This window comes from Myotis myotis, unplaced genomic scaffold (genome assembly GCF_014108235.1).
Source record: "Myotis myotis isolate mMyoMyo1 unplaced genomic scaffold, mMyoMyo1.p scaffold_m19_p_19, whole genome shotgun sequence".
Classification (NCBI taxonomy): Eukaryota; Metazoa; Chordata; class Mammalia; order Chiroptera; family Vespertilionidae; genus Myotis; species Myotis myotis.
In genome coordinates this window covers 12,365,935-12,391,329 of record NW_023416323.1, presented here as the reverse complement: position 1 = coordinate 12,391,329, position 25,395 = coordinate 12,365,935, and the positions used below count along the sequence as shown (strand labels likewise).

Sequence of the window (25,395 nt, the reverse complement as noted above, 5' to 3'; positions counted from 1 at the left end):
ACAGTGCATCTCTGTCGCCGAGCGCGGCAGGCGCGGGCGCGCGGAGCTAATTGCGACTCTAATCCTCTGCCCCGCGGCGCAGCCGAGCCCCGAGCCAGGAGTCGCCGCGCGCTCCCGCTCGCGCTCGCCGCGCCGGGTAATTTGGACCCGAATCCTTGCCCTTTGCGTCCAGGCTCTGCCGCCACGGGGCTCGGGCCACGGGCTGGGGCGTGGGGCTGGTTTTCTCGCCAGCAATCGGGGGAAGGCCGCTGGAGAGGAGGGAGGAAAGGAGGTGGGAGCGGCGGGAGGGCAGCCGGAGAGCGGCGCGAAGAGGAGGAGGCGGTGGCGGCGGCCGCGAGGAGGGGAGGAGGCGAGGGGAGGGCGGGGTGGGGAGGCCCCGGCGCGCCGCGCCGCGAGGGGCCGCGCGAAGCGGGGGCCGGGGCGGGAGGGGTGGGTGGGGGGGAGGGTTGGGGGCGAGAGAGAAAGTAACTCCAGGACGAGACCGGAGCGACCCGCGCAGCGAGCACAGGCGGCGAGGCTGCGCCAGGCGCTCGAGACCGGCGGCTGCGGGGGGCGGGGGCTGTGCCCGAGCCCGATCCCCCGCTCCGGCTCCGAGGTAAGCCCCGCGAGGGCGGCCACCGCTCTGCACTATGCACCCCTGTCCCCAAAGTGGCCGCGATACTGAGAAAGTCGGGATTCATACTTGGGCGGGGGCGGCTGCTTTGTCCCGGTGCTGGGCGGCGGGGGCACCCAGCACAAAGGCCTGGCGCGGGAGGGGTGATTGCCCACGTGGGCTGGTCCTGGCCCAGGGTAGACCCTCCCCACGCGGGCGGGCTCGGCGCTTCCTGCAGCTCGGGGCGGGCGGGGGGGGTGGGGCGGGTTCAGGCCCCAGCACTGGAGCCCCAGTTGCAGGGCCGGTGAGTTTCCGGGGTCAAAACTGGGCTCACGCAGCTGGGGCTTTGGGGCGGACGGGGCTCGGCTTGGCGCTCAAATCAGAGCGAGAAAAAGTCTCTAACGGGACAGATGTGCGTCCTCTGACGCCTACCCCGTGAGTGCGAAATGGGGCGGGAGGGGTCGGCGCGCTGCTGGTCGTCCCAGGCGCGCAGGGTTTGAGGCTCCGGGGCGGCCGCGCGGATACGCGATCGCCGCCCCCGGGTCTCTGCTGCCCGCCTGGACGCGCGCACCGGACACACTCCCAAACATCCCTTCTTCCGTATCCAAGCGCCTTTAGGTCTTCCCGCGCCCCCCACCCCGACTGCAGAAAGATAAGCTTCAAGTTTTCACTCCCTCAAATGTGCATGAAGGAATTTAACTGCGTTGAATAACAGCATTAGTTTCAATTAATTTTTTTAATCCCGCCAACAATAAACTTTGAGAACAAAAGCGCTTTTACGTCCTTAATTAGGCAAGCTTCCCATCTGTGGTCTCCAAGTGTCTGCTTCTTGATTTAACTTTGTCCTCCGCCCCCGCCACACACCCCTCCCCACCCTGCCAGGCTCTTCGGGTTCCGTGGCCGCCCCCGCCCCGCGGCGCTGCGGGCCTGGGCCCAGCCGGCTCCAGGCTCCCTGAAGTTCACACCGGCCGGCGGCCTTCGCGGCGGGGCTGGCGCGCACCAGGTGGCTCGCGGGCCTCGCTCCCGGCCCACCCCCCGGGCAATCTCGCCCCGGGCTAGCGCCCAGGGCGCAGAGCTGAAGAAAATTAGGGAGGCGCCTTCTGTTTACCTTTTATGGCTAAAATAACAGCTTAGCAAAGAAGCGACTTCACGAAGAAGCGATTTAGTGAAATCGTCTCAAGCTGCCGCAGCTCAGCCAGTTTAATCACCCCCAGAGAGCTGAACAACTGCGAGCACAATGGGACACAAAATCATTTTGTGTGTAAATGAGCGTGGCATTCTGCTCGCTTCCCCCTGCTCGGGCGGGCGGGGCTCGGCGGTGGTGGGCGGGCGCGGGTCTGGGGCTCCCGCCGCAGCTCCCAGAAGCGGGTCAATACCCAGCCAGTTTGGAAACCCGTGGGCCCTGCAACAGGCTGTTTGGCCAGCCTCGGGAGGGCTGGGTGTTGGGGCCGGGTCATGGGTTTGATGCTGATGTTGGCAGGAATGAGCTTGTGTCTTACTGCACTCACTTTATGCTTCTGACCTCAGCAGTGGTCTCGGAGAAAGGGTCGTTGTCCAGCACAGATGCGTTGGTCAGAGGGAGCACTGGAGGTTCTGGTCAAGGCGTAAAGCCTGGGGCTTCCAATGGTGAGTTTCCGGTTTGCTGTGAACCGCAGGTTGTGCTTGGGAAGGAGGCTGGGTGAGAATGGCAGGGGCAGCTTTTGTGATGGGTGCTTGGTGTTAAATGTCACTTTTGAGCAGTGTCCTGGCAGTAGGGAAAACGGTGCAGTTGCTTTGATAGAATGAAGATCCATCAGAATTCCTTCCAGCACAGTTTGTCCTCCGCGTGGCTTTCCTTCTGACTCCTCAACCAGCAGAGCCTCCTACCGCAGGACAGCCCATTCTGGAGATCTGTTTTGGTTTCTCAGAACTTCCTTGAGATTAGTGATCTGCTTTTTAAAAAGCTAACTGGAACTCAGGAATGCCAAAAGCAGCAGCCCCGGACAGCACCCCCAGTGAGGGTATAAATTAAACCTCTCTGTTCCCTAATAGCACCTCCACCCCACCCTGGTTCCTGTCAAGGAACTTGCCAGGACCAGGACAGAGTAACCTTACTTAAAATTTGCACGATCTGATGCTCCTTGGACCTTGGTCCATATTTCAAAATTGGATGTTGAATTTCAAGGCACAAAGTCAACCCTTAGGGGAGATTGCACCCTCATTTAAACCAGCAAGAGACAAGTCCGGGTTAGGCTTGTGGAAGCCAGTGGTGAGGGTGGTAGTCACTGTGAATGCCCTCCTCCCAGCCCCGTGAGATTGGAAAGGGCTGCATAAGCCTGCTCTTCTCCACCCTCCTCGCAGGTTCTGTCAGTGCCCTGGAGTGGCTGCTAGCGACTGAGGAACAATTTTTTTCAGGTGACTGTGGAGCAGAGGAAAGGTGCTAAGTGGCCATGGGGAGGAGCAGGAGATGGGGTCCATTTGCTGAGCCACTGTGGATTTTTCTGGCCAGCTCTCTGATGCCTTGGGGGGGCAAGGGGGGGCGGTAATCATCCCAAGGGGCCTGAAGCACAGACAAGACCATCTGGGGGTCTGAGAGGTCCTGAGCTCCCCATCTCATAGAGGGTGCGGGATCCTCCCTGCACAGTGGTCCACAGGGTTCTCTGTTGATGCAAGAGGAGACACGCTTGGTAACATGGCTCTAAACCAAAATACCGGGAAAATCAGATTTGTTCTGAAACATTTTGGGCAATTACGGTGAGCATATGTTTCAGTATTGTCATTAGCTGAGTTAGCAGACATGGTGCTCTCAGAAAACACATGTGAGAGAGTGTGTGTGTGTGTGTGTGTGTGTGTGTGTGTGTGAGTGAGAGAGAGAAGTGATTTGCTATGGCCTGAATGCATCCTTTGGGGTATGGGGATAGAATAGCAGTGGGTGGAATCTGGAGAACACTGTAGTAGGCATGGGGTCCAGGAGAGCATGTGCAGAAAGGACGACTCGAAGTGTCTTTGACTCCATTTGCTGAGCCACGGCGCCCATAACCTTTGAGGAGTAAGCCCTCTGGTCTGTCGGTGCTTCCCAGATACTCCGGGCAGTGATGGAAGCCTAGATGCCTCACCGCAAGGAGCGACCGAGCGGGTCCTCGCTTCACGCCCAAGGCAGCGCCGGAACGGAGGTGAGAGCCAGAGGGTGGGCTGGTCAGCATGGGGTCGCCTCTTTGCCCTCTTCCCGAGTGCGTGCTCACTGGCTGGCCTGGCTGCCCCTCCTCGTAGCTGCAGCATTCAAGAGATGGCTGTTGACTGACTATAGGATTATGTATTTTTTGAAACAAAAATGCTCTTAATTTGATGTGAAATTTACTACATGTATAAAACTCAACGCCTTGGGTGCTGAGGAAGTCACTAATTTAGAGGTGTCTCGTTACTGAGACAAACTTGCAAAAACCCCTGAATCCCAATTCACAAATTGGTGATTCGTTTGTCAGGGGATATTTCACATCTAACACATAAGCCCACGACCTTTAATTAGAATTTTGCAGTTTGTTTTATGCCCCTGGAGGCTGACACCTTGAAATTTTTTTTTCTTGATTTCTTATTGCTAATAAGCATCTTTCTTTCTCCCTCTGGTCCTTTGAAGAGAATGATGCAAATACACTTAATTACAGTGGTGGCCATAATTTGTCAGCTGAATATGTGATCAGGCACAGGCGAAGTGATCTGATTAGATCTGTGATCACATTGGTAACAAAGGGAATACACAGCTCTGTTGGGAAGAAACCCCTGTTTCTGCCTTGTTTCCATCTCCAGGAGGGAGGAAGCATGTCCCGGTTGTCTCTCACCCGGTCACCCGTGTCTCCCCTGGCTGCCCAGGGGATCCCACTGCCAGCCCAGCTCACCAAGTCCAATGCACCTGTGCACATCGACGTGGGCGGCCACATGTATACCAGCAGCCTGGCCACGCTCACCAAGTACCCCGACTCCAGGTAAGAACCGAGCCCCTTGTACTACCAGGTGTATGACGATGACTGGCAGCATCTGCAGCCTGCTACCACTGATGTCTGCCTCCTCTGCCAGCCAACCTGCAGGGCTCTGCAGCCCCCCTGCTCCCCGCCGCCCCCACAACTCTCACTGCCCCGGGGAACTAGGGTTTGCACAGGGACTTGTGACCCTTAGCTGGCTGCATTGATAGTGCTAGGAGGAGCTTCTGACCCACTGGCAAGAGCCACTTATTCAGAGCCAATCCTACCTGAAGCTGGCCAGCAGCTGGCTGGGGGATCTGACATGCCTTTAGGTTCCTTTTGAGTGGGACATAGGCCTGGCCTTTGCAGGGGGTCATTTGTGAGCAATGCTGTGTACTTCTTGGGGTCGTGTATTTAATTCTGCTCCTGATTCTAACCCTTGGGAAATCGCATAGGCGGGGGAGGAGAGGAAGCTACAATTTGCCATCTTTGTTGGTGTGGCTACTGCTGGACCCTGAGGGCTAGCAGCAGGCTCCCTGTGGCAGAGGGTGGGGGTGGTGCGGTAGCTGCTGTGGAGAAGCAGAAGCCTCATGCTCCATCAGCAAATGGACCCTGGACCCTCTCTGACCAGGACCCTTCCAACCTGCGCCTCGCACTCTGCAGAGCTCCCTGGTATTCCTGCCTTGTGGGCCCATCTGGGCAGTGCTGGGAGACCAGGGAGGCGCTGGGCGCTGCCCATTCCTGCTTTTGCCTCTTGGGCATTTTCCTCCCAGGGGCAGCAGGGCTGACCCGAGCTGGGGTGAGTCCCCGTGAAGCTGTCCAGGAGGTGATGTGGAGCGCTGCTAGCTGAGCCCCCAACTGCTTGCTCCTGGCGCAGTGAGGCAGTTGCTGCTGAGGGCTGAGCAGCAGGAGGGCCAACGCTACGGGCACCACCCGTTTTATACGGTTAAAATAGCAAGAGGAGTTAATTAATCCCCCAGACACCCAGGGATCATCTCTGGGAAGCTTGCTAGTCAGGCTGCCTTGTCAGTATGGTTGCTCAGAGCACAGAGGAGTCCTAGTGTGTGGAGGTGGCTGTTAGGGTGGCTGGTATGGGGCCAGGGTGGAGCCCTCCATGGGGCTGAGGTGCTCACTCGAGGAGGGATCTTTGGGGTGGATGCAGGGTCAAGTTTGGAATCTGGGGATCCTGGGGGACAGATGGTGGTTGAGGCTTCATTTTCTTTGCCCAAAAGAGGCTAGGCCTGGGGCACTTGTGCACTTGGGCCGTGGGGGTAGGGGCAGGCGTCAGCTATGAGGCCACGTCGGCAGTGTTGGCCTGTGCACTGGCTTGCAGAGCCCTGTCTAGAACAGGAGATGGATTCAGTTTATTTAATTTCAATTTTTCCCTCTGTGGCATTCTTGAGTTGTTTGAGATAGATCACCCCTTAATTGGTTGACGACGTTTGTGAGTGAAATTCATAAAACCCTTGCCCACAGCCTCTCTGAAGAGAGTTTCCTGAAATCAGACACTTGCCCTTCTGGAGTAATCTCAGCCCAGGCCCACAGGGAATGGCCTCCTCATTCTTGTGTCCAGGCTGCTACCTGGGAGCCATGAGGGCGGGGGGGTGCCCTCCTCGCCGGGCCCACACTGCAGCTTGTCCTTGCCCCGGGGTCCTGCTCTGAGGTGGGGTGGGCCCACTGGCCGAGGAGCTGGTGTCCCTGGGGCTCCTGGGCTGCTGGATGTACCCAGAGGAGGTGGTAGTTGCATTCTTCCCTGAGGCTGGGCTCAGGATGAATCCGCTGTTCTGTCTGATGGTTTCTGGCTTACTGGCGACCTGCTTCCCTAGCCGGAAGCTTTGGCTTGGAGGCCAGGGGAACCTGTAGGACAGCCAGGGGACAGTGGGTCAGGCAGCTGTGCTGCCAAGGGCCCCTCAGATCCCTCTCATCCCTCTTTGAGTGACTCATTAAAATAACGATTTTTCATCAATTCTGGAAACCAAGAGCAATCCCTTACCCAGCATCGCTTTGTGAGTCACCTGGAAATGGAGGACTAAAAGTATTAAGGTCCCCTGGGGAGTTTCAGCGTCAAAGTGCTAGAGTCCCGTCCTGGGCAGTGCTGGAGACCAGGGACCCGTGCCCCAGGCCCTCAGGTCCCGGGGCTACAGAGCGATGCCTGGGCTTCTGAGTCTTGGCTGGTGGGGGTGGTGCTGACACAGGAACAGGTGCCACCACTGATTGGCCCCAGAACAGCTGTCAGTCAGTCATTGCTCAGAGGCAGCGGAACAGAGACTCCCTGGGGCTGACACCCTGCTCCTGCCTGTCTGCTGGGCATTGTTTAGCTGCTGCCATTGCAGCCTGACTCGCAGCCCTCCTGGCTGTGGGAAGCAGCAAACGGAGATGTCCACGAGGTTCAGAACTAATAAAACCTCCCCCTGAAACATTGAGGAAATTGGAACCAAAGCTTAAAAAAATAAAGAGAAGATCCCTGTCAGCTGGGGTCAGAACGACCAGTCCATACCATGGAGAGCCTCTGAGGTTGGCACGCAAACCCTGACGCCTCCCTCGGAGGGTGGCCCGGGGCAGGAGCTGACTCTTAAGCCCCTGTATGTGTCTGCTGCTCCTTTATGGTGACTGACCTAACCTTCCCTCAACCTACTCACATTCTTGGTAGCCTCAGACCCCAAGGGCATGAAAGCCTTGGTCCTGTGAAGATACAGTGAGTCACAGAAAGATCTAGAACCAGCCAGTCCTGAAATAAGACAGATTAAGCACCTTGTAGTCTTGGGCCAATGAGCAACCTGGAACCCAGTCAGCCCCAGAATTGGGTGGGTTCCGAGTCCTGTGGACTGACAGGATGGTCTGGAGCCCCAGCCAGCCCTGACACCAGAGGGACCGGCCACGCAGCCAAACCTAGAACGTTGCTGGCTGCACAGAGGGTGTGAGCTCAGCCAGGAAGGGTGGAGTAGGTTCCATGGGGCTTAGGAATGGTTGGCTCATCTATGCATGTGGCTTTCACTTCTGTCTGCTGATGCCATGAGGAGGCCCTCGGCTGTCCCATCTATTTCCAGTGATGCTGGGTGGCCCTCAGTCTGACATTTGAATACCCAAGCTCTGCTGAGGCCAGGTGTTGGGGCTTAGACAGTTGGGACAGGCCATGGAGCCCACAAGGCTTTCCAGTGGGGCCATGTCCCCCAGTACCGTTGTCACCAGGCCTAGGGGGGTTGATAGGGCCCGGTGGCCTGTGGAGCCCTGAGATGAGTTATATCTGGGTGACGGCAGCGCTGGTTCCACAGGCTGGGGCCTCTCCACGCCTCACCGCAGGCTCTGACCTGCTTGTGCCCATCCATGAAGGCAGTCTTGCCCTTTTATTTTCTTGAGATATTTTTATTGATTTCAGAGTGGAAGGTAGAGGGAAAGAGATAGAAACATCAATGATGAGTGCAAATCATTGATCAGCTGCCTCCTGCATGCACCCTACTGGGGGTTGAGCCCACAACTCAGGCATGTGTCCTGACCGGGAATCTAACCGTGACCTCCCGAGTTCATAGGTCGACGCTCATCCACTGAACCACGCCAGCCTGGCAGCCTTGGCCTTTTATACCAGCGGTTCTCAACCTGTGGGTCGCGACCCCTTTGGCGGTTGAACGACCCTTTCACAGGGGTCGCCTGAGACCATCCTGCATATCAGACATTCACATTACGATTCATAACAGTAGCAACATTACAGTTATGAAGTAGCAACGAAAATAATTTTATGGTTGGGTCCCAACATGAGGACCTGTATTTAAAGGACCAAAAGGTTGAGAACCACTGTTTAGCCCACTGGAACGGCCTGGGCTACTCTACACCTGGGCAGACCCTCATAGCTGATGCCTGAATGTGCCAGGCCACCAGCGCGGAGGACGGTGCAGATGGGAGGCCCTGAAAGAGGCTTCGGGGCTCTAACCCCTCAGCTTCTGCCCAGCTCATGTGCCCTGGTGCACAATGGCAGGGGCAGGGCAGGGCCTCGGGCATAATGACCTGAATGGACAGAGGGCTAGGCTGCCAGGGGAGAGAGGCATGTCCCTGGAAGGGCCATACCAGGCAGAGAGTGAGGGGGCTTAGGGATCAGACTGTACAGGCTGGACTGGCAGGCCTGGGTCTCAGGTCAGGGCCACCCTTTTCCCAGGCTGTGCAGACGAGCCACAGCCTTGGAAGGGTCTAGTGGACACGTGTGGCTCTGCCTGCTGAAGGGTGTCTAGTGGTGCTGTCCCTGGGAAGACCCTGCCAGTCTTCCTCTATTTCTGAGCCAAGCTCTTGGCTGTCATCTCCCGTCTTTGTGGCTCCTAATTGTCCATAGCTGGGCCTGGGGTCTGCCGGGAAAGTTAGCCAAACCAAAGCCTGCCTCCCTGGGCACTAGGGAGGCCAAAGCCTTGGCTCTGAGGCCTGCTTCCTCCTCCCTGGAGTGGATGCAGACCAGCCTCAAGGGCTCCTCAAGACCCCCTGAGCTTCTGTCAGAACCTCTACCCTTCAGAGGACAGGGTGCTGGGTCCTGTCTCCCCTCCCAGGAGTGCACACCTATGGTGTATGTGCATACAGAGTGGTGTGTGTCTACATGTGTGCCCTGTAGCATGCAAGCACGTGTGCAGAACCTCCTGCGTCCCTGGGATCCCCCCAAGGGCTCCCTGAACGAGTGGCTGTTGTTGGTTTATCTGTGAGTTTGTCTCATGTACTTGTGCTGGCTGGTGTGTCCTTTGCCCAGATGTGTCTAGGTCTGCCTGTGATTTGTGTGTCGTGAGGGAGGGACCATGTGACCCTGTGCTTGTTACCCAGGTGTGTCCCATCTGATGCTCCTTCCTATGGGTTAGATGACATGGATGTGTGGGACCCAAGGCTGTCTTGGCTGCTTTACATGTGTTCACTGCGTGTGTGGCTGTGGGCTAGGGTGTCTGATGGTTGGTGGGAGTTTTTGGGTGGGTCTGTTGGCTAGGGTTTGTGTGTAGGGGCAAGGAAGCTGTGTCTGTGTCTTGCTGTAGTTTTCCAGGCCTGTAACACGTGTCAGCAGGCAGGTGTATGCAGCTGGGTGTGTCTCCTGGCTGTGACTTGTGATGCTTGCTATGCTCTGTCTGATTGTGGCCTGGCTGCCTCTGGTGTATACAAACATCCCTCGGGCTCGGTCCAGTTTCAGTCACCCACGTAAGGCCCCTCATCCCTCCAGCAGGGCAGGCCTTAAGGAGTGGGGTTGGGGTAGGTGGAGCGGCCCTTCCATCAGATATCCCACCCTTCATCTCTCCCAGAATAAGCCGCCTCTTCAATGGCACTGAGCCCATCGTCCTGGACAGTTTGAAGCAACACTATTTCATTGACCGGGATGGGGAGATTTTCCGCTATGTCCTGAGCTTCCTGCGGACGTCAAAACTGCTGCTCCCAGATGACTTCAAGGTAAGTCTGTAGCCGGTGGCACCCCTGCTGCCTGTATGGTGGCATTACACAGGGGACGCTGTGACTTAATAAGTGGACCCGCGGTCGTCATAGCAACCATAAAAAGTTAAGCGATGAAGCCAAGGGCTAAATCAGTTTTTCTAAACTAATTTTGTTTTCTCACGTTTTTAGCTTATTTCTCAGGGTGTGACAGCAGTTAAGCAGTGGCACTTACCCTGGTTTCACATTTGTCGTGTTGAAGACTTGTGTGTGGGAGTTACAGGAGTTAGCGGTTCCTAGATCTGTTTCTTGGTGGCCGTTTGCAGGGAGGAAACCCGGATCCAAAGCAAACACCCTTCAAACAAAAGGTGACCCGTCCAGGTCCCGAGAATCCTGCCTGGGTGCCAGTCCCCTTTGTGGCCCCGGGGACCTGGAGGAAGGAAACTCAGGCCTGGGCCACCCCACTCAGCAGCAAGTGGCCTTTCTTCCTTCTGGCACCCAGAGGACCAGTCACCCCGGGACTGTTTTGTCCTCCATCCAACTTAGTTCCTGGGTCCCAACAACTGAACTTACTGGTAGGCTGAAAATACAGTGCAACAAGGCAGATGCGGGTCCTGTCCCCATAGCACTTAAGATGTGGTGGGAAGACAGATGTTGAACAAAAAACACTTGAATTCCACAGAATTCCAATTCAGAGAAGGAGTCGGGGAGGATGTTTCTCTGGGAGGTGAAGGAGGAAGGTGTGAGGGCCTTGGTGAGGAGGCAAGGAGGCAAGGACCGTCCTGACTGGGAGAGAAGGTGTTAGCCTGAGGCTGTGTGAACTGGGAGGCCAGGAAGGGAGGCTGCTGGTTGATGTGAGGACCTTGGTGGCTGGCTCAACATTTGTAGGGAGCAAGAGGCCAAGAGGGGTTATTTGAAGGCTTTGGACCAGGGTGGAGGCAGCGAAGAGGGAGCTAAGAGGCAGGTTAGACATATTTAAGAAAGGCTATGGGTGGGGGGTGGGGGGCTCTCGAGGGTGCCTCCCGGCCTGTAGCTTCTGTCTGAGTGGATGGTGGAGGCCCAGCAGGGGAACAGGCTGGGGGGAGTGTGGCACCCAGCTCCTGCATGGAATTGCTGGTGGGACGTTGGGTGAAGGCGTCTGGGCTGGGGAAAGATGTGGGAGCTGTTTGCTGTGCAGATATCACTTCGGAGCAGATGAGAGCAGGAGCCCGGGTGGGGCTGAGGAACCCTGTGGAGGGATAGAATGGGTTCCCCGACAGGCCTCCCTCAGGGTGGTCCCAAAGGCCGGGGCCAGCAGATGCCAGGTAGGCTCTGCTTGGTGTCCGGCTTCCTTGCCTCTCCCCCAGGGGTCCTCAGGTTCACCAGTTGACCTTGATCTGAGCCCCATTGAGTGGCATGAGTCATGGGCACTCTCGGCTACACAGGGCTGGGGCAGGTGTGGGTGACCAGGTGTTTGAGGGGTAGTTGATGTGAGCCCGTCGTCCTGGGAGGGGGCTGCCTGCCTGGTGAGAGATGGGCTCCCCGCCCCAGCCCCTCCTCACACAGCTGCTAGTTCAAGGGCCGGCCAGGCACTTGGCAGATCTTGTCCTTTACAAAGCCCGTCCCCTTCTCTGAACTGGGTGTCTACATGCATTTTATAGAAGGGAAAACAGGCTCAGAGAAGCTCAGTTACAGATGATCAGAGGCTTCGGGGCTAGCACATGAGGATGCGAAAATCCAGCCTTGGCAGATCTGTTTTGCCTCCCTGCTGGGCCCTGTGCTCTTTCAGGGCAGGTGAGCTCCTCCCCTCTGGGATTCTGAGAAGCAGCAGGTCCCAGGCATAGACAGAGCCTCAGGCTCCTCTCGTCTAGCCTCCTGGTCTTTCCAGAGGCTTCTCTCGACTTCGGGGTGGTGATGGTGCAGGGGGGCGAGGGGCGGGGGGAGGATGAAACCTGCCTGAGTGCTTGGGCCAGATGGAAGGACTCAGGGGGTCTGGCACAGATGCACACCAGTCGCTGCCCATGGGACAAGGCTAGACTCCTTGTGCTTGCACACATTCACTTGAGCCTCATTTTCTCCATCTGTACAATGGGCACAATCATCCCAGTTCACATTGTGCCCTGGGGGAGTGGGGTCACAGTTCTGTGGAATGGTGAGAGGAGGCCCTCCTGGCATTGGAAAAGGCAGTCCCCCACCTCCCTCCATCCTGTCTGCTGTTCCTGCAGGACTTCAGCCTGCTGTACGAGGAGGCGCGCTACTACCAGCTGCAGCCCATGGTGCGGGAGCTGGAGCGCTGGCAGCAGGAGCAAGAGCAGCGGCGCCGCAGCAGGGCCTGTGACTGCCTGGTGGTGCGGGTCACGCCGGACCTGGGTGAGCGGATTGCGCTCAGCGGCGAGAAGGCCCTCATCGAGGAGGTCTTCCCAGAGACCGGGGACGTCATGTGCAACTCCGTCAACGCTGGCTGGAACCAGGACCCCACACACGTCATCCGCTTCCCGCTTAACGGCTACTGCCGGCTCAACTCGGTGCAGGTGAGGGCTGCGCCTGCCCCACTGGCCTCCCCCCCCCCCCCCCCCCGCCTCCCCCAAAGCCTCTGGCAGCAGAGAGAGATGGAGGGAGGCGCGGTCCCTGAAATGGCGAATCCCTCCTGCCATCTCACAGAAAAGGCAACAATGTATGGATGCATAATTTATGTCCTGCTCATAATTAAATGATGGCGCCTGAGGGATGGACTTAAAAAAATTGATCTGTACTCTTTTTTTTTTTGCAAAAGGATGTTCTATAAAAAATGTCCAGAGTACTTTCAACAAAGTGTGCTTCATTTGACACCGAGTCTGAGTTTGGATTCAGATTAAACCCAGACAACAGGAGCGGCAGGTCAGAGGCGGAGCGTGGAGGTGGCCTGGAGCCCCTTCCTCTCCCTCCTGACCCGGCCACAGGCACCCCGTTGGCTGCCCAGAGTGATTCTGGACTGGCTTTCCCTAGATGGGCCTTAGAAGCCCAAGATGGAGTGGGGACCATTTCCCACCAGCTCTTCCAGACCCAAGAGCACACCCCCGTTTCAGGTTGGGGGCAGAGTAGGGACTTTGTAGGGAAGGTGCCCCCCATGCACACATTCCACAGGCTGTCATTCAGAACTTGCTGGTTGCAGGACACAGGTGTCAGACAGTGACTACTAGACCCAACCCGCACAGAGGCACAAACCCATGTGGACTCGGAGGCCTGCAGAGACGCAAACACAGAGAGGACGCCTCCTCTCCACCCCAGCTCCCGTGAGCTGATGCGCCCCCAGGCCTCAAACCATCTGGGACTCGAAGCTCAGGGAAGCAGGTGGCTGCCCAGAGGCCAGGGGCAGGGTCTCTCTGTAAGTGAGGCAGGTCTCAGTGAGGAGGGGCCCTGGGACCACATGTCCAGAGCGAAGGGCAGGTTACATCCGAGAAGAGGCAGGGGCCCCAGAGGCTCTTGCTTCCGCCCTGAACCAGGCTGTGGACACTGCAGGCTGTAGCTCAGAGTAGCCACTCGGATTTGGTCACGGGAGGTGTTAACAGAAGGTGGCTGCCCAGGCGAGGGCCCAGCTGCCCACCAGGCCAGCCGGGCAGATTTGCAGCTGGGCATTGCTGACTCCTGTTTCTTCCCGGCAGGTCCTGGAGAGGCTGTTCCAGCGGGGTTTCAGCGTGGCTGCGTCCTGCGGGGGTGGCGTGGACTCCTCCCAGTTCAGCGAGTATGTGCTTTGCCGGGAGGAGCGACGACCACAGCCCACCCCCACCGCTGTCCGGATAAAGCAGGAGCCGCTGGACTAGGCCCTGCCTCCGTGCCCACCTGAGGCCCCTGGCCCTGGGGACGGCCAGGGACCTGCGGACAGTGCTGGGGAGTGCTGCCTATACCTGCTTCTCGATCTTCATGAGACTGAGGGTGAGGCTGGGGGTTCCGAGGCCAGCCCAGGGAGCCCCAGGACCCAGGTGTCTTGCAACAGAATGGGGTGCTGGAGGCATGTTTTCCAAAGGATTGGTGTGACCCAAAGATGCCTCGGTGGGAACTCTGCCACCAGTTTCCCGGTGCCCCTGGGCTCCCCAGCCTGGCGCAGTGTCCTCCAAGGCCCTGGGGCCTGCCATGGCAGAGTCGGCACTGGCCTCCACAGCCCACTGCAGAGGAGCTCTTCGTCCTTCTCCACATGTGGCAGACTCCAGTGGGTCTCTGCATCAGAGATGGCTTATTTTTCTACAGTATTTAAAACAGAAGCAACTGTAACTGCACAAGCCAGAGAGGCCAACAAGGACCAACACTTCTTTATCTGGTGCTTCATTCTCAGTCAGACGTGCGCATGCCCACCCGCATGGTGGGAGAGTGGCCTGGCGCTCCGTCCCAAGTGTCCAGGAGTGGGGCTGGGGGAGCTCTGGTCCCTGCTCTAGGGGCATGCAGGGAGGGCAGTGCTGTCGGAGCTGAAGCAGGGCCCCCAGGGAGCAGGGCTGCTGGGAGGAGGGTGGTTTGGGTGTGGGGGATGGATGGCTGTGGAATCACCTGAGACCCTCACCTTTGCTGTCACCTGGGCCACACTTGGTAGATCACCTGACCTAAGCCCAGGGGCTTCCAGTCCGGTTGTGTGTCCCCCTGGGGCCTCGGAGGAGTCTCTTCCCATCCAGACCATCCCCAGGGCCACAGGGCATCCTTACCTCAGGAATGGGCCCCTCGGTGAAGGGGCCCACCTGCCAGTAGCATCCTCTGGGTCCCCACCTCAGGAAGCTGTCCCCAGCTCTGATTTTCCCACACTAATATGCACACTGAATTTTAATGAAATTTGTTATACTAGCTTGCCAGTAAGACCTGGACATGGGCATACCTGGGACTCTTGCCCCAGATTCCAACAAGGACTGGCCCCTCGGGGTCCTCACAGACCTGCTGCCTCTTAGGCCCAATGACGGACACCCCAGCCTTGTCATACTTGGCCGAGCTGGCTCTTCCCGGGCGGAGAAACCGCAGACCACTGCTCGGTGGATGGGATGCCCAGCCACCCTGCATATAATGCCTGTAGACTTACTTGTATATGACTCCTTTAATATTGTAAAGATGATGATGTACAATTGTCGTGTTTGTGTGAACACATGATGTTCCTAGTTCATGCCATAAACGATGCTATAAAGCAAAAGACTGAGGCTCCGTCCTGTGCAGAAGCAGCAGTGGATTCCCGCGTTGGATGTTGTGCAGGGGTGCAGGGGGTTGGGGTCCTCCCTCTGTTACTTCAATTCAGATCAAGGAAGAACCGCCAGTGCTCTCGGGGGAGGGGCAAGGTCCCAAGCTGGCCGTTGGTCATGATTGCGTGTGGGTGTTTTCTCACGTGCCTGTCCCCTGCGGGCAGCACAGTCTGCGTTCTCACTCACAGCCCCTAACCAGATGCAATGGGGAGGCCGACGGGAGGTGTCCGGGGGCTTTTGAACCCAGTCAAATGTTCGAGATTTTCATTCTCTCTGGCTTTTGGTTTCGGTTGACACGTCTTTAGAGCTCCACAGAATATAGCAGGAGAAGGTGACAGTCCAGAGCTCGGCCGCCAGGGGAGGTGCAGCCCCCGGCTGAGGAGGGTCAGGGCCAAGTGCCCCAGCGCAGCACAAGACTGGGTGCATCTGTTTCCAAGGGGAGGGGTTCGAAGGCATTCCCGGAGGCCTCCATTTAAAGGAGCCTTTTGTATTTTTCCTCAAAGCCCTCATGTTCTAACCCAGTGGTTCTCAACCTTCCTAATGCCGCGACCCTGTAATACAGTTGCTCATGTTGTGGTGACCCCCAACCATAAAATTATTTTCGTTGCTACTTCATAACTGTAATTTTGCTACTGTTATGAATCGTAATGTAAACATCTGATATGCAGGGTGTATTTAGGCGACCCCTGTGAAAGGGTCATTCGACCCCCAAAGGGGTCGTGACCCACAGGTTGAGAATCGCTGTTCTGACCCATGAGGGCCCTTTTACATGCCAGGTAAAGGCCACCAGCCTCGACCCTCCTGGAGGACGAGAGCACAGCTGCTTCCTGCCTGGGTTGCAAAGCAGACGCCATCCCACTGTACAATCTAATTTGCTGGACAGACTCGCTAGCCTTCCCCTTTGCTTAGCAACACGCCTCCGGTTGGCACATCTGCATTTTGGCATCGGAGGTTCACATCTGAGAGGAGGAGAAAGTTGTGTTTATTAGAAAGGAAGTCTTGTGAAAACAGCTCATTGCGACGTATGTTCATGGATTTTTCTGGAATGATAGTCAGCATGGTTACTGGCGGAGATGCCCTAACATTTCTAAGCAAACGAGGTTTTTGACCAAACCATGGTGCTTAAAAAAAAAAAAAAAAAAAGTACCTTACTGAATGTTACTCTTAATTTATTTCTTCTTTCCTAAGTAAAATCAGGAAGTACGATTTTACATAAACTGGGGAATTTCTGCATTTGTAGAGAAACACTATGCTCCCATAGTAATGCTTAAAATTCTAATATACACAGTCCCCTAAACAATAAGTACCAATGTTCAGTTCCTTTAAAGCATTTACATATTTCCTGGAATGAATATATTGTAAGTACTCTTTTGATCAAATACCAGCAGTACAAATGTTAACTTCTGCTCTTTGTAAACCTCTAAAGTAATTATTTTTTTAAGCAACTGGACAGAGCTGTTCGACACCTCCCGGTTCCCGAGGAACCTCGGCCCGTGTGGGGGAGGCCTTTGCAGCAGGTGGCTTCTGCTGCTGCCCAGCTCACATGGGCTCGAAGCCAGGTCACAGCATCAATAATACCTTTTAAAAAGTGTTGTTTTTTTTTAAAAAAAACACACACACAAAAAAACCACACCACTTGACCATGTTCCTTAGAATAAATAAAGGATGTTTTATAAGTTACACGTGCAGATCTAGCACTTTGTTTCTGAGGCAGCCACAAGAAGGAACTCTGGCTTGGATGATTCCTGAGCCACCACTCCCACTTGGCTTGGCCACTGAATAGGACCTTGAGTAGCTCAGGTTCCCAATACTGAACCTTCCTGATCTGAGGAGCTGCTGTGGAGGGCTAGACCCTGAGCCTGGTCCCCAGGATCCTAGCATGCACTCTGCCGGGAGTGGGGGCCATGCAGGCACAGACTTCCTGACTCTTCACCTCTCCTGAACCCCTAACCTGGATTCCTGTGTTCAGGGTGGGTTGGGCCTTCTGCACTATGGATTGTGTGTGTGTGCCAAACCACTACACTTGAAAAAGGAGCAAAGAGCCCTGACCGGTTTGGCTCAGTGGATAGAGCGTCAGCCTGTGGACTGAAGGGTCCCAGGTTCGATTCCGGTCAAGGGCATGTATCTTGGTTGCGGGCACATCCCCAGTAGGGAGTGTGCAGGAGGCAGCTGATCGATGTTTCTCTCTCATCGATGTTTCTAACTCTCTATCCCTCTCCCTTCCTCTCTGTAAAAAATCAATAAAATATATTTAAAAAAAGAAAAAGGAGCAAAGAAGGATGGATGTGAGAAAATGGGGATGTAGTTTCCATTGAGCCCATGACTAAGGAAAGACTCATTTGGCCAAGCCCAGCAGAGCCAATGATGGCCCCATCTGATTGGGCCTGTTCCCTCTTGATCCTCCGGAGACAAAAGCAGCTGCAGTGTCCCTGAAGGACCCTCTAGGACATACAAGATTGCAGTTTCTCTGAAGTAGATGATAAGGTAAAACATAAAAAATGGGGGTTACCAGAGGATTTTTAGTTCTAGGCAGGGTGCTTGGTTCAACCCAGTAGGGGCCTCTAGACAGAGCAGGAGGGACAAGAGTTGGCCAGAGAGGGCAGCTGCTGGCCTTGAGCCTGGCACCGAGGCTGATGTGTGGTGTTGTGATGTCACAGTGTGATGGAGACGGAGGCCTATAAGGTAGCCCTTTGTGGACCAAGAGAAAGAAAAAGGTATTGGTGGCAGCTAAGGGCAGCTTCCTGCCGGGAGCAAGACTAGCAGTGATGTTCTCCTAGAAGCGTCTGAGTTTTGTGACGGGACCTAAATGGAATGCAGCCCCAGTGAGGGGTGAGGGTCAGAAAGGAGGGCTGGCCAGGAGCCTTCCCTGGGCTCACAGCCCCCGCTTCCGTCCCTGCCCTCACATCTCGACAGGTCCAGGGCATTTCTCGGGAAAGGAGAGCCCAGCCTTTGGGCAGCCCCTACCCCTCGCTCCCCGGTGATCTTGTTTGGGACACTAGGTGGCAGCCCCACAGCTGGACAATCAAGACACCTGCCTGACCCTTGATAAGCTCTCCAAGCCTTAGCAGTGGTTCTCAACCTTCTGGCCCTTTAAATACAGTTCCTCATGTTGTGACCCAACCATAAAATTATTTTCGTTGCTACTTCATAACTGTCATGTTGCTACTGTTGTGAATCGTAATGTAAATATCTGATATGCAGGATGGTCTTAGGCGACCCCTGTGAAAGGGTCGTTCGACCGCCAAAGGGGTCGCGACCCACAGGTTGAGAACCGCTGCCTTAGAGCCACAGGCAGCGTGGGGTCCCTCGAGGGCAGGGCCTCCTGCAGATGTGTCGCCAAGCACTGCTGCCCGCCGGTTGGTGTTTGTCCACAGGGTGGTGGTGTTTCTAATCCCACCCTCCTCTCAGTGGAAGGATGTCTTGTACAGAATGTGTGTGATGTTAGGGTCATGTGACTTTGACCTGATGTGGCCATGGAGGCTTTGGACGTCCATTATCCAAAGGGTCCCTGCTTACTGCAAGATCCTTGTCCGCCCAACCACCCAGGGAGGGCCTTGGATTGATGGCAGTATGTGCCAACCTCCGCAGGCATGTGGGTGACAAGACCGCCCGTGAGACTGAGAAGACACTTGTTTATCGGCAAGAACAGTTTCCTTGAGGTGCTAAAGTTACCTGGCAGAGAAACTTCCATGTAACGTCCAGCATGGATTACCCCCGCGTTCCTTGGCTTGAACATGGAGCTAACAACCTCTCGGGCCTCAGTGTCGACATCTCCACGGTGAACCAGGCTTCTCTGAAAACCCAGTGAGAGACCCAAGGAACAGGCAGGCACAAGCCGGGAAACAAGCGTGAGGGGTGGAGGTCAGCGGCACTTGGATTCTTGCCTTTATTTCCATTACACAGAGCAGCCGGTTCTGCCAGCCCTCTCAGCCTGTCCCCGTGCTGGACCAGGATCATGGCTCGGGAGCGGTAGCAGGTGGACCACCTCACACAGACATCGCAAACCAGGACCAAGTGTTAGAGTGCAGGGGCAAGCGGAGGGGCCCCTTGAGGATGCCCTCAGGAGCACCCAGGCCCCCACATCCCTGGCTGGATGAGCAGGAGGTGCCACCTGCCACTGGCTCGAGCCGTTCCCAGCCACGCCTGCTCCTCCAAGCCCACGTCTAGCATGTCACCAGAGCTTCCTCCTCTGTGTCCTGGACCCGGTCCAGGACTGCTGAGGGAGCTGTGGTTTGGGGCGCACAGTCTGTACCAGCAGGGTGGGGCGGCAGCTCCCACTCTGGACGCGGGCCACGCCCTCTTGGACGCTAACACACCCCCATTTCCCGGGGCCCACAGAGACACGCCTGGCCCTGCAGCCAAACAGCAGGAAGGCAGATTGGTGCGAGTATGTACAAGGTCCTGGAATTCTTGCCCGGTTGCCACACAGTATTCGGAACATAATTGGGGGAGGTTGTGCAACTGCCCTGCCGAGAAGCTGGGCGCGCTGCGGGAGCTCTCAGCACAGGCGTCCAGGGAGCCTTGGGACGGAGCCAGAGCCCTGGGACATTGCCACCTTTGGGTGGCAGTGATGGCCTCACCCTGACGGAGGGCAGTGTGGCTCTGCTGAGAGCTGAAGAGCCCAGGTCCCTGTGGGGCCAATGGGAGTGAGTGTGGGGCAGAGAGGACCCTGCCCACAGCAACAGCCCCACCTGGCAGTGCCCTCTGAGCTCAGGGCCACCCCCAAGGTGGCCCTGAGCGCACACCAGCTCCTTAGGGATGCACACAGGGGACAGCGCTAGAGGGAGCCCCACCCAACGAAGACAAGGAACTCACAGCCCCTTCCCCTCCCCATGGGGCCTGTGCTTGGGCAGCTGGGCTGCATTCTTGGTCCCCCTGAGCTCCCATGGGTGGATCCATCGAGGGGCCCAGTGAGTCACTTCCCCAGGCCCAGAGGCCTTAGTCAAAGGTGCCTCCCTCTCCTGCAAAGCCTCCTTTGTTCTGCTGGCTTCACTTCACCACCCTTTCCTCCCCGTGAGGTTGCAAATTCAGGTCTTGAGGGTTTTCGGGGCACCAGCTATGAGTAGCACAGAGGTGGGCAAACGGATGCTGCCTGGAAAGTGGTCGGGCACTGCAGAAGGCTAGAGCTTACTTTCTTGCTTCCTGTGTCCCCTGCCCTCTCAGGGCCCAGCCCCCCACCCCCCCACCCCCCACCTCCCCACCCCTCTGGGGAAAGCCCCACCTCCTTGCCAGGTAGTGGGTGTGCAGCCTCAGGAGCACTGATCCTGGACGTGCACCAGGAGGGAGGGTGGTTGGATGTGCTCACCTGGCAGGCACCACCCAAGCTGCTGAACTGGCCCCTGACACTTCTCTTGCCTCAGGGAGAGGCTCCCTGGGCTCAGATGACTGCCACACCTCACTCTCGCTTTTGGTGCGCCCTCCCCTCAGCCTCCCCCAGTTCCCATGCCTTGGTGGAGGAGCCCCGGGGAAGCCCTGCCTAAAAAGGTAACTCATCAAAATATGTACTGCTATTTGTAATACTTTAAACAAAAAAATAAAATAAAATAAAAAAGCACCTTCAAGCACAGCCTCTAGTCCCTCTCCCCCCCTTGCCACCTTCCAGGCCCAGCTGGCCACATGGTGGGGAAGAGGAGGGAGGAAGGCGGGGCTCATTGTCCTGGGAGTTGCCCCGCTGCAGATGAGCTGAACCACCCTGTGCTGTAGGCAGCTGTCCACAGCACAACTTATATGTGGTGAACAGCAGCCTTGCAGGCAACTGGGCCTTGCATTTTGAAAAATTAGAAGACTAATTTCCAAAAAAAATTGTATTCACGAAAAGATTCTCAAATTTTATTGACAACAGTAAATTCAGAAAATGGAGGGAGGAGATCCCATGGTCCCAAAAACAGAGGAAAGATGAAGTCTGTTATAGAACATCGTTGGATGAAATATATTTATCCTCCCACAAATGTGTATTGTTTGCAGTCAGCCACGCATCTGTAGGGCCCTGGACAGCAGAGGGGTCCCTGAAGGCCAGAATCGGCGCCAGGTGCATTACACACATCAGTTTAGCAAATCCTTAAACCACACCTGTGATGAAGGAGCAATTAATGGTCTTATTCACACAGAAAAGGAAAGGCATAAGGTCCCTCGCCTTTCAGGGCCAGAAGAGCAGCCCCAACTGGCTCCACAGCCTGTGCTCCTGCCATTGAAAGAAAGGCTAATGACAGCCTTCCACTGCCGTGGGGACACATGGCCACAAATTGAATGGCTTAGAACCATGAATTTATCATCGGACAATCCTAGAGGTCAGAAGTCCGGAATGGGCCTCCCCAGGCTCAGCCAAGGTGCCAGCAGAGTTGTCTTCCTCTATGGGGACTGGAGGCGAGGCTGCTCCCTTCCTTTTCCAGCTGCTGGGGGCTGCCCGCATGCTTTGGCTCGTGGGCCTTCTTCCATTTTCAAAGCCAGCAGGGTGGCATCTTCAGCTTCTGACTGACTCCTGATTACACTGGGCCCACCCAAATAATCCAGGGTAATCTCTCTGTTTTAATGTCAGCGGCTTCACCTTAATTGCATTTGCAACCTTAATTCCCCTTAGCTGTGGCACTTAACATATTCACAGATTCCTAGGTTTAGGATGTGGACTTCTTTGGGGGCATTATTCTGTCTTTCACAGCTGGGTATCACCTTTGTCAATTCAAAAAATATATATTTTAAATTATTAGGGGAGGGAGCGGGCAGAGGCTGCCATGAGCTCATGGCTGCCACAGTCACCTGAGAAGGGAGGGGAGGAGAGGAGGGAGAGGGAGGGAAGAGACGGGAAGAGGGGGCTGGGGTGGAGGGGAGTTACTGCCTCCCAGGCTCTGTGGTAGCAGTGCCAGAGCCTGGGTGGAGGGGCATTCAAAAATATTTATTGAACACGTGCTAAATGCCAGGCACTAGTTTAGGTGCCGCTGGGGATACAGCAATGAATGAAGAAAACAAAAATCTCTGACCTGTGGAGTTTACACCAGTGGAGGAAAATGGACAATAAACAAAATAAGCTAAGTGTATCATAGATTCGATGGCCCTACATGCTAAGGGGGAAAATAAAGCAATGAAGAGCATAGGCAATGTGTGTGTATTGCTATTTTGGTCCATGTGCTGGACATCTAGCATTTGGCCCTCTCCCTTCGCCCTGTGTCTGGTGGTTAACATTTGTGAACAGCAGGAAGGGGCTCCCTTGCCCTCCGGCTCCCTGTGGACATGGCTGATAGGAAACACCTTCAGGAGACTGGAGGGCAGAATGCAAGTGAGGTCAGCATCCCTCCACCCTCCTCCAAAGGCCTCAGTCCCTTTCAGCAGACTTTTCCTACTCAGCCCACTCAGCTCCCCAAACGCCTCCCTTTCCTCGTGCTTCAGGCCTAAGGATAGTAACTATGGCTGCATTTACTAACCCTCAGGGGATTCACTGCCCTTCTGGTTTCCCTATACCCTGTTCACACTTTTGTAAGTAGTTTATTAGACTCTCCTTACATTTTCCTGAATGGACAGTACCATCTATTTTCCCAGGAAGGAATTGCTGAGCTGGTGACATTTAGGTAAAGTCCCAAGAAGGTGAGGTGGGAGACAGGCAGATACCTGGTAGAGGAGCATTTGGGGCAAGGTGGCTGTCAGTGCAAAGGCTCTGTGGTACACCTGCATAGATGTGTGAGAAACAACAAGAAGGATGTTGGTGGCTGAGGAATTTGTGAGAGTGGGGAGTGGTGAGAGGTGAGGTCACAGGGCTACCTGGGGTAGGATGGAAGTCAGATTGGGTAGGGCCTTGAAGAAGGTGCTGTTAGTGTCCTGCCTGTATCCCCTCAGTACTGCCCACCGATGGGCACAGACCCTATAGCTTCGTCCTGCCCCTGCCACTCACTGTCAGAGGGCCTCTGCTGGCCCCAAGAGTGCAGCAGACCCTCATGCCTGGAGCAGACCAGGGAGTTAACGCCCCTGAAAGTAGCCTCAACCAGTGTAGAGTTGGTCAATAAATACCCAGTTGTCTTGCCTCTTGCGTTTGACAGTTGTGAGGCACGCTATGGGCACTCTCCCAGAGGTCTCCGGGGGGTTGAGCTCTGGTTGTGCACTCGGGGAACTCAGTAACTCACCCTGCATTGGCTTTCTTCCTCTCCCTACCACGCTCCCCTGTTTCTCTTCCCTTGCTCTTAGGAATCATCTCCCAAATGAATGACTGGTACTCAAGCTCTTGTTTCGGCATCAGCTTCTGAAGCTTCCCAATCTAAGATACCCTGCTGGCCATTATGAGGACTTGGGCATTTATGATGGTGAGCTGGGCAGCCACTGAAGAGTGCTGAGCAGAGGAGTGACGTGGACTGAAGGGGACGGGGAAGCAGGGAGACCAGCTTGATGCTCCTCTAATAGTTCAGAGGAGAGATGCAGGTGGCTTGGAGCAGGGTAGAAGCAGTGGTGGTGGTCAGAGGCGGTGAGATTCTGGATACTCTTTGAAGGAAGAGCCAACGCAATATGCTGCCTGTTCAGAGGTGGGATGTGAGAGACAGGAAGGTGTCTAGGGTGACTTCAAGGTGCTTGGCCCGAGCAAAGAAAGGACGGAGTTGTCTCTTACTGGAATGAGGAAGATCGTTGGGAGGAGAGCAAGATAGAGGAGGTTCGATTTAGGACATGTTTAATTGAGGCCCCTGTTAGACATACGAATGAGCAGGCAGAGGGTCAGGTACACAGTGGGGGACTCAAGAAGGAGTCCTGGCTGCAGGCAAGAGGTAGAGGGTCATCGGTAGATAGATGGCGTTTAGAGCCAAGACTGCATACGTTCTCCAAGGGAGTGAGTGTAGAAAGAAGGGGGAAGCGTCCCAGGTGCCCGGGGTTCAGACCCGATATCTAGAAGTCAGGGGAAAGGGAAGGAACAGCAGAGGAGTTGGAGAAGAGCAGCCAGCCAGGTGGGAGGAGGGCCAGGAGGCTGCCCTGCGGGCGATGATGAGGCTGATGATGAAGCGAGTGTGATGAGGCCTGGGCTTGCTGCTGGATGCAGCAGCATGGAGCTCACCGGGGACTTCAAAACCAGCCCTATCAAGTGGAATGAGGAGGCAAGAACCTACATGGAGAATATTCAAGAGAGAACAGGAGGAAGTTGGAAACAAATATGGACAACTCGAGGAAAACTTGATCAAATATTTTAAATGAATTGTTTCATTTGGAAACAATCCCAAATTTGCATAAAAGTTGTAAGTGACATGCAATACTATTTTTTGGATGAACCATTTTACAGTAACTTGTTCACACGACATCCCCTTCTAAATACTTAAGCGACATTTTTCTATAAACAATGGCATTCTCCTAAGTAACCGTCATCAGTCACCAACATCAGGAAAGTACATTGATACTTGGCCAGCACCTCCTCCTCCGACCCATTCAGGTTTCACCAATTGCTCTGGGGGCATCCTTTTTTAAAAAAATATATATCTTATTGATTTTCTTACAGAGAGGAAGGGAGAAGGACAGAATCCGAAACATTGATGAGAGAGAAACATTAATCAGCTGCCTCTGCACACCCACTCCTGGGGATGTCCCCCAACCAAGGTACATGCCCTTGACCGGAATCGAACCTGGGACCCTTCAGTCCACAGGCCGACGCTCTCTCCACTGAGACAAACCGGTTAGGGCTGGGGGAATCCTTAATAGCAAAGCTGCTATTTGATCACATGCTGCATTTAGCCATCCTGTCTCTTTAATCCTGTCTCTGGAAAAGCTGCTCACTCTTTCCCTAACTTTCAAATCCTTAACATTTCTTATGATTACACACCAATTATTTTATAGCATGTCCCTCAGTTCAGGCTTGTGTGATATTTTCTCATGCTAAGACCAGGTTATGTGACCCAGCAACTCCACTCTTACATACCAAAAGGAATTGAAAACAGGTGACCAAACAAATTCTTGTACACAAACATTCACAGCAGCACTATTCACATTAGCCAACAAGTGGAAACAGCCCAAATGTCCACCAGAGGATGAATAGATGAACAAAATGTGGCATAGCCATACGATGAAATACTGTCCAGCCATAAAAAAGAATGGAGTCCTGATATATGCCACAACCTGGGTGAACTTCAAAAGCCTTATCTAAACTGAAAGAAACCAGACACAAAAAGTCACACATTGTATGACTCTATTTATATGAAATATCTCGAGTAGGTAAATCCATAGAGACAGAAAGCATATTAGTGATGCTAGGAGCTGGGGGCAGGGGATCCTGGGGTGGGGGGGAGTAATGAAATATTCTGGAACTAGGTGGATGTACTAAATGGCACTGATTGTTCACTTTGAAATGTTTGTGTTTATGCTTGTG

The 25,395-nt window shown here is 55.1% G+C and overlaps 1 protein-coding gene across 3 annotated transcripts; it reads left to right on the top strand.

Moving 5' to 3' along the window:
* The first annotated feature begins 442 nt into the window (after positions 1 to 442).
* On the top strand, positions 443 to 15,030 carry KCTD15 (potassium channel tetramerization domain containing 15). 3 transcript variants are annotated; one of them, XM_036345895.1, is made up of 8 exons: positions 443 to 595; positions 2,120 to 2,218; positions 2,933 to 2,986; positions 3,652 to 3,744; positions 4,439 to 4,551; positions 9,783 to 9,927; positions 12,111 to 12,416; positions 13,527 to 15,030. In XM_036345895.1, the coding sequence occupies exons 4-8, from the start codon at positions 3,679 to 3,681 to the stop codon at positions 13,683 to 13,685; spliced, it is 789 nt and encodes a 262-aa protein (XP_036201788.1). In that variant the 5' UTR covers positions 443 to 595; positions 2,120 to 2,218; positions 2,933 to 2,986; positions 3,652 to 3,678; the 3' UTR covers positions 13,686 to 15,030. The 3 variants fall into 3 exon arrangements, with proteins under 3 accessions (XP_036201788.1, XP_036201787.1, XP_036201786.1); XM_036345894.1 differs by lacking the exon at positions 2,933 to 2,986; XM_036345893.1 differs by lacking the exon at positions 2,933 to 2,986 and having other exon boundaries at positions 4,376 to 4,551.
* The last annotated feature ends 10,365 nt before the right edge of the window (positions 15,031 to 25,395 follow it).